At 32.9% G+C, this 9,244-nt stretch overlaps 1 protein-coding gene across 1 annotated transcript; it reads right to left on the reverse strand.

Moving 5' to 3' along the window:
- Positions 1-1,043: 1,043 nt before the first annotated feature.
- Positions 1,044-6,453, reverse strand: ndufb6 (NADH:ubiquinone oxidoreductase subunit B). Its single transcript, XM_056459312.1, has 4 exons — positions 6,171-6,453; positions 5,929-6,021; positions 4,799-4,843; positions 1,044-1,194 (listed from the first exon to the last, which is right to left on the reverse strand). Exons 1-4 carry the CDS (start codon positions 6,348-6,350, stop codon positions 1,126-1,128), a joined length of 387 nt encoding a protein of 128 aa, XP_056315287.1. The 5' UTR covers positions 6,351-6,453; the 3' UTR covers positions 1,044-1,125.
- Positions 6,454-9,244: the final 2,791 nt, after the last annotated feature.

A 9,244-nucleotide genomic window follows, 5' to 3' on the forward strand; every position in this document is an offset into this window, starting at 1 on the left:
AATTCTTTAATAATGGTGGCCGTTGGGTCAATAAATGAGTCCAGCGGGGAAGGAGATGCATCTAAAAAATTATGAACTTTATCTTTTGAGGTACAATTTTGGTAATGTTTACATGGAACTTTGCCTGTGTTGTGACACCTTGCTGCAACTTTAGTTTCCCTAAATGGTATAAAAATGTAAAAATGAGTCTGAAATAGAGGAAGCTAATTGTAATGTAGAGGTAATTTACCAATTTAGCAGATATTGCAAACAATGTCAATATCAGATTTTTATTTATGGTGTAAACCTCAGTGTATACAAATGTTTGATAATTGAATAAAATGTTTTGAGTGTGATGCTTACACGATGATAAATGATGAAGTTGTGAAGAGTTTGACAGTTTAAATGGGAACAGACTCATCAGTTTTGATCAACAGGCCATATGCCATTCGTTTTTGTCCAAACTACAGACGAGTGTACTTGGTGTTTGCACACGTGTGCCAAAGCATTTGCTTAAATCAAAAAGAAATGCCACTCTGCAGTAAACAAGAAGCTAATTTATTATAATTCATATATCTAAATATCAGATCAGATATCTAAATTATTGTTATGAAAAATAAACATTTAAATCAAGAATTGAGCCAAAGCAATTGAGAAAAACTGTAATTACCTTTGCCTTCGTAATCCTACATCAAATCAAACTAAGAACATCCTTTTGCTAATTAATTTGCATATTCCTCTTCTGTGTTTACTGATGTGAGAGGTGAGTGAGAAAGGTGCAATAGTGCACACACCATGTCATAATTATGCAAATCCAACAAGTAGCATGCATCTACATCTTTGTACAAATCGTAATTACAAGTACAACTTATAAAAACCTTCAGAAAATTGACATTACATTTTGAAAATAAAAAAAAACTGTTGATTTGTTTTTGAGTGTGTAAATTTTTAGCATAATGCAATAGTGCTGTTGAAAATTTTACCCTTATCATAACAGAGTAACTAACTATATTTAATCTCTGTAAAATTATGTTGTACTGACACTCAGAGGCACAAGGACATGATACAGTATAATAAACTTTATTGACATAGTATACACAAAAATATGCACACAGGCATATTTAAACTGAATTTAATCGGGTATCTTTAATAATGACCATGACTGTCTTCGGGAAGATCTGGGACAACCTCTCCTGTTTCCAAAATGACGTCTCCCTAAAAAAGCACAAAGAAACACTTATGAGTAAGGCTGTGCGATTAATCGAAATCGAATCGCAATTTAAAATGTTGCAATTAGCTACCGAACTATGCAGAAAGCCCATAATAAAACAAACAAACAGGAACGCACAGACAAGTGGGTGATGGCATCTGCCACTTCAGAAGCACTAATAGACTAATTAATATCAAAGAAAAACAGCATGTCGCTAATAGGCATGGGATGATAATCGTTTCAGGTTATACCATGGTTTGGAAACTTCAAGGTTTTAAAACTGCTAAAATTTTCTGTAATACCGTTCCCAAGGTAGGTGTAAGATTTTTTTGTTAACGTTTTTTTTATTTATTTTTTTTATATTGTGTTAAATGGGGAAAAACATTTTAGTTTTTTACCCAGACATTTAAGAAGAATATATTTTAGAGCAGTGATCACAATACCGTGATCCCGTGAAACCGTGATATTTTTATTCAAGGTTATCATACCGTCAGAATCTTATACCGGCCCATGCCTAGTCGCTAAAATGGGAATATTTTGGTTTCAAAGTCACAGAACAAAAACAGGTAATCTGGAAGAGCTGTCGCAAAAGTGTTGCCACGGCATGAGGAAATACAACAACCAGCACCTAAAAAAGCACCACAGGCAGCTATTTGAGCAGTATCTTGCTATAAAGTCAACTAAAAGTATTGCCAGTGACACTCAATCTAGTAGCTAGCAACAGCAAAGTACAACTTCAGAGTTGTCTACACCTGTTACACTATATGAAAAAACACCATGAACGCACCAGGAGATAACTAACGCCATAATTTAGTACTGATTGCTCTAGAGAAAAAATTGTGTTTAATTCAAAATATTTATAGACAATTTTGAATAGAAGTTGGAGTAAGTTAATATCTTTTCAGTTCCTTTTTTACCTAACACTCACTGCATTTTAGCAGTAAGAAGCTACGATACGGAATATTGAGCTGAAGCTTGACTACAAAATTAAAATTGCAAATCAAATCGGAAAGAAAAAATAAATAAATAATAATAAAAAAATGTTTATTTATATATATATATATATATATATATATATATATATATATATATATATATATATATATATATATATATATATTCGCAATATCTGTTAAAAATTTATAAATAAATTCACAATTATATATTTTCCCCAAAACGCACAGCCCTACTTATGAGAGAATTTAGAAACATCAAAATGAATTATTATTCAATGTTAATTCAGAGAACGCAATCTGATTATTAGTGTGCTAATAATGTTTGGGCAAGGCATGTAGGCAACACTTTAAAATATTGGTCCTTTAGTTAATGCATTTAGTAACATGAACTAAGTATGAACAATTTTGTAGAGCATTTATTAATAATCATAGTTTAACATTTACTAATGCATTATAAAAAAACAAAAGATGCGCTTGTTTACTTTAAACAATGTTAGCAATTGTAACAAATTTATTAAAAGTCATCAATTTATCTGACAGGGATCGTCTGGGTTACTGTCATGTTCAATTTGTGTAGTTTTTAATGTATAATTTTTGGATGTCATGTGCAAAATGTCCTATATAAAGTGCTTAATTTATGAGACCACCAACAAATAAATTTGACCAAAAGAGCTGCTCTAAACTTACAGTATTAGTGATTACCAAAATAATTCATGTTTTTTTGTAAAAGTGTTTTAGTCACATAATTATTTGTAATCCAGAGTCATTTATGTGATCCATTGACTCTTGAATTTGCTGTTTTACAAGGATCTGAGAAAAATTATTTAATTCCTTTAAATGCCCAATTACAATTACTTGCAGTCCATTAAGGGGACCTATTACGCTCATTTTTACAAGATGTAAAATAGATCTCTGATGTCCCTAGTGCATGTGCAGTTTCAGCTCAAAATAAAATAAGGTAGATTATTATAACTCTTTGGAACTGCCCCTTTTAGGCTTTGATCCAAATTGTGCTGTTTTGATAACTGTTGATTTAAATTCAAATTATTGCATGTTATCATGAGATTGTGCACTTTTGAAAAAAATTTTTTAAATGGGACTAACATTAGCCCTGTGAAAAAGTTAAAATGTGAAAAGAAGTGTCCCAGATAAAAGGCAGTCTAAGGAGACTACAGTGTTCATTTGTGCATCTAAAACTCCACATTTATAATCTCTTAGTAGCTGATATTATCTTTATCAGGTGAAATCTTCAATGGCAGACAGCTGCTTCTCACTCTGGGCTGTTTATCCTAAAGGTCCCCTTTAACAGAAAACTGTTTAGTTTTAAAGGTGCAATATGTAAGTTTGACACCCAGTGGTTGAACTAGGTATTGCATTCCTGGATCAAAACAAACACAAGCACAGGTTGCCAGATTGACGATCAAAAGGAGTGAGTCTAACGATTGAGCCTAAAGGCTGATTTAAATCGTGTTCTATATAAATGCAACGGCAGGTGATAGAAAGACTATTTGTAATATTAAAAGGAGTTTTTGTTCTAACCAACAGCTCGAATTGATATATTAGAAACGGCTTCTATTTCTTGCAGATGAACAACAGGATACACTGACAGCGCTCACCTCAAGTACACCTCAAGTGTTTTATTTAGTGTTAAATGCTAACAATGAGAGTTTGAATGGCATTTTACATTGCATTTATTGCCATAGTACTGAAACAGCAGCGGATAGTTCACCTCAGATCTTGAAAATAAAATAAACCGTTTGAAATTAAACTGTGATTTAAAACAAACACATAGTGATTCAGCATGTACAATTAATAATGTTAGAGGATTCATATGTATTATATAGATTATAAACATTTAGCATTTCATGAGTGAGTGCATATTCTGTGCTTCTGAATGGCTGTATTTAAATTTCTGTTACTCATCACTGCAAATCTTGTCATATAGCATGTTGTTAGGACACAACGTTACCTGTTTACCTAATGTTTATGTTCGTAATGTTTATATTATTTGCTAATTGATGGCCACTTGTGGAACTCTAAATCTGCGTCTCATTTCGTAGTCGGCTGCTGTCCACTGGAGGTCGCATTTCGGTCCCGGACGCATGCTTTGAGAGCCTTGAATGCCTTGAATGAATGAATAAAATATGCAGTGTTCCAGCAAGGCAGCCCAGGGTGCTGAAATATAATTGGCTAAACTGCCATTGGGCGGGTTAAAAGAACCAAAACAAAGACAGACGTTCCGGCACGTAACGCACATTTTCAAAGCAGAATATCTGTTTTCAGCATTGTTTTTCAGATAAACAAATATGTTCACTTAGCATGTTTCTTAAATATCTGCAAACATATCATGATATTTTTATGCTTTAGAAGAATCAGAAACTTACATAAAGTACCTTTAACGCTTTATTACTTTCTGATTTCTGAGAGAAAATGAATGCACTAGCTAAAATGTATGTGCACAAATTCATAAATGCTATTTAGTTGTTTTCGTTTGTCTTCTTGCTATTAGATGACAATTGACAGACGAAAAATATTTATTTCTGGCCAGATATCTGTACATTTAGCAGAGTACAATTAAACTCTGTATCCATTCCTCCACTAAAGTATTATTCTGTGTATGTGTACACCTTTGGCTTGGACCAAAAATACTTACAGGAAACAGTCTGAGTTTTTGAGCACCTATTGCATATGGTGTTTCCTGTGGAAAAAAGAAACATCAGTTTATTAGAGAAGTGCATTTAAGATACTGGGTGTAAAATTTTGCATCTACAAATTTACACACAGTAATATTAAACAAACAATATACAAATAACAAAACAATTTTATGTTACATTTATCGAGTAGAACAGAAATATGAATGAATCTGTCATTCTCTGAAACAAGATGGTGAACATGGTTATTAAGGACTAGGTTTTTCATAGTTTTTTTTTCTACAAAACACAATTATCTCTTGAAATGATCAACAAACTCTAAAAAAAACACTGAAATAATATTAAATATAAACATTATTTCATTGAACAAGAGCTTAGTGTTATTTTCCTGATGTACAACAAATTCACTCTAAAATGATGATATAAAATAAAAATATTACACATTATACACACATACTTTCAAACATTACAGTTGATAACCCAAAAAAGTATCCTTTCAGTTACAACCTTTACAATGGTTTTCAATTCTGGTCCTCGGGGCCCCCTGCCCTGCACATTTTTTTTATGTCTTATTTTAGACCAGGGGTGCCCAAACTTTTTTTTTATGGAGGACCAAAAACCAAACCTGATTAAGGGCTGTGGGCTGAAGGTAAATATACCAATTGAGGTAAAGTTGGTTTTATATTTGCACATTCTGACTTTCTCCTTAATAATATAATTTCAGAAAAGTATTCTTTGCAAATTCTAAATCGTAAAACTGTATTAGCAGCCATTGACTTTCAAATTACAATATTGTTCACGGTCAAATAAATAGTGCTAATGTTGTTTTGAAGTCATACTTGCATGTGATTTCAGACCCAATATTTAAAGTACCATGGTAAACAATATAGATAGCATGTCACTGGATGAATGTGTGAATACCTCATTTTATTTTCATTCATACCAACTTTACCTCAATAATATACCAAACAGTATTACACCAACGTTTCCATGAGTATTTTCCTAAGTTTTTAACTGGAGTTGAGAACCACTACAGTAATGAAAACAGCAGTGTTCAGGAAAAGCAAGCAGTGCAACAGTGTTTCGAACAGCAAATTGACACAAAGAACAAATAAGCTATTTAAGAACTTACAGAGACGTGGTATTTCAGATAGTAATGCAGGACCCAGGCTGGGAGCAGAACCACCTTGAGGGTTGTAACACCGGCGAAATAGGCTTTATGTGTCTGGTTTACAACGAGAAAAGACAATTTACACGTTATAGTTTTATTCTGCCGTGAAAATGCTTTTCAGCTCAACAAATGCTACTGACGCAAAGACTACATTCCTAACCAGACATTTGTTTAACTTGGATATTACGTATATAGACACTCACGTAAAGTCTCCACAGTGTTTTGGGCTCCAGGAATCGGTTCCAGAATCGCTCGATGCGGCCGGGTGTTGAAGGTGCAACGACGGGCTCTCGGGGACTGAGCTCCTGGTCTTTAAGCCACTGCCGGCGGAGCTTTACTAACTGCTCAAAGCGCAGTTTTTGATCCGGTGTGTATCCGGTCATACTGTTTTTCTCTACTTTTCCAACCAAGCAGAATCTACAATGACAGCTGAAGAGGACAAACTTCCCAGAGTGCAAAGCTTCTTCTTCTTGTTTAATGGCGACTAACTCATGAAAAGCATTATCGCCATCTACTGTACCGGATCTTATTCCGATGAGCAGTCTGAATATTAGGAAGGGCAACAAAAAGAAACGAGGGAGGGAGGGAGGGAAAGGGAAAAAAACAACAACAACAACAACAACAACAACTTGGATGTTTCACATTCTCTAATCTTGGCATTTAGACCACATACTCATGTCAGCGCTGCGTGTTCAGCTCCTCTAACATATAGGACCTTTATGACCATGATTGAGAATACTCTTAACCATAAATATTATCCTATAATCTATAACCTAAACCCGAATCCTAATAAACACTCTATATGTTTGCCAATCTATTATATCTTTTCCTAAAATATTTTTATATATCGTTTTATCTTCCCCACACTGACTAAATAACATATCGCGATGTTTGTTATATTTGCTACATATAAATAGTGCATGATCCACATTTTCAGATACACCACATACATCACATTTCCCATCTTCATGTAAACCCATCAATGCAAGTGTTGCATTTAACCCTATGATTTAACCCTGTATGTCCCATACAGTCTATGGTCCCAACCTTAATCTTGATAACCACACCTCTTTCTAAGAGTGCAAAGCGAAGTCGAGAACACTGGATATAAACATCGAGCTTTTAGAAGGCGACGCCTACTGATGTGGAGTCGCATAAATCCAACATATAAGGGATTTATTGGAGAAAAAAAGCATTATCCACACGGGGTCGTGCTCTTTCAAAGAGCTGTCTTCACAACGAGAATCTAGAATAGATTTATTTTATGTTCATGGTTTTAAATGAATAAAGACTGTTTAGCAGCACAGTTTTGGTATAACAAACATAAAAAGATGCAAAGAATTTATTAAAAATAGAAACAAACAAGAATATATATTCCAGAATATACTTCATAGTTAGATGACAAGCATATACTTAAACAAGATTTATGCATTGTTTCAACTTTAATTTATTAGAACAGTAGACAAAAATGAATAAATAATAATTCACCTGCATCATACAGTGTGGTAAGTTACTTCAAAATTTATAGTTGTATGATATATAATATATTACATAATTATATAATATATAATTAATAGTTACTTACATCATTACAATTATATTTATATAATCCTCAATAGAATTCAAACTCTTTAAATTTTAAAATACCTTTTAGTTGGTGTTGTTTATAAGTAACATTTAAATTTTAACAAAACTAATCACGGACACCATATTTCATACCATATATTGACATGCATTACTAAAATAATTCATAGTTTAAAAAATGAATTTTTAATATTTAAAAATATTTATTATTTTAGGCTTGAGCAGCTGTAAGACAAATAAAATCTTTAATTGAAAATTGGGAAAATGTTTGAGTACAAAAATATAGATATTTACAATTGCTCTGCTTCTCAGATTTTCTAGCTTATATTGTCATTAAGTAATTTCATTAATGCCATTAAGTAATTTTTAGTTGTCTTGATAAATGACCCTTAGGTGAAAAAACATTCTACAAACTGTATATTATTCTGCTTCTCTGAATTAATTTATACAGAACTGTTGAATTTATTTATAGTATTTAGGCAAGTACAATATAAGAAACTGTAATCAAATTACCTAAGAATGAAAGTAATGCATTACTTTACTTTTTGGCTGAAAAACAATTTAATTACACAAATTAGTTACTTTGTTACTAATTACACCACATATACTATTTTTAGGAGTCCAAATACAGAAGATGCCAGTACTGCATGTGCTGGTTTTCTTGCTTTTTTTCTTCAGCCGGGCTGCACTGTGGCGTAGTGGGTAGCACGATCGCCTCACAGCAAAAGGGTCACTAGTTTGAGCCTTTTGGCATTTCTGAGTCAGTTGGCATTCCTGTGTCGAGTTTGCATGTTCTCCCTGTGTTCGCGTGGGTTTCCTCCGGGTTCTCCGGTTTCCCCTACAGTCCAAAGACATGTTGTACAGGTGAATTAGGTAAGCTAAATTTGTCCGAAGTGTATGTGTGTGAATGAGAGTGTATGGATGTTTCCCAGTTATAGGTTGCGGCTGGAAGGGCATCCGCTGCATAAAACATATGCCGAATAGGGACTAAGCCGAAAGACAATGAATGAATAAATAAATAAATTTGTCTTCAGCCCTAAAGTGTATGGACATCTAAAATTTAGAACCACATTTGGCAGAAAGGGCCCGAATGGCCTTCACTACAATGTACAAACACACAGATAATGACGAGACCATAGGTGGTGCTAGGGATGTTACTGTTTTGTTTATAACTTAATCTAAATTACCATATTAATGTTTTCCAGCAGAGTATTCTGTTAAAACAACATTGATTATGGTTTCATAAAGTTTGTAGAGAACATCATCACCAGTTCTCCAAAATTTGTAGATCATTCTTTTTTATATTTAATTTCATAAATGCTAATTAAAGTGAATATAGCTGTCCAGCCAACCATGACTGTATTGCATTATTTGTCTATTGAAAAAAAGCATGACCATTGTAAAATTGTACTATCTAAATATTGTACATATCAAAAGTAAAATATTAGTTTTACTTTAGTTTTACTAATTTCTTTATGGTATGAGCATGACTTAATAAAAAAACTGGTAAAATGTTGTAACCAGTTTTACCAACATTCATAAAATAAATAGAAAAGACAAAAGTAGAGAAGGATTTACTTTGAAAAAAAATCTATCAGATATTCCTCATTTAGACTATCAAGTAAAAGACTGAATTAACCGTGAAAAACTGACAGTATTAAAATAGTCAATATTCATTCACTCATTTATTTCC

Source organism: Danio aesculapii, chromosome 1, assembly GCF_903798145.1.
Source record: "Danio aesculapii chromosome 1, fDanAes4.1, whole genome shotgun sequence".
Classification (NCBI taxonomy): Eukaryota; Metazoa; Chordata; class Actinopteri; order Cypriniformes; family Danionidae; genus Danio; species Danio aesculapii.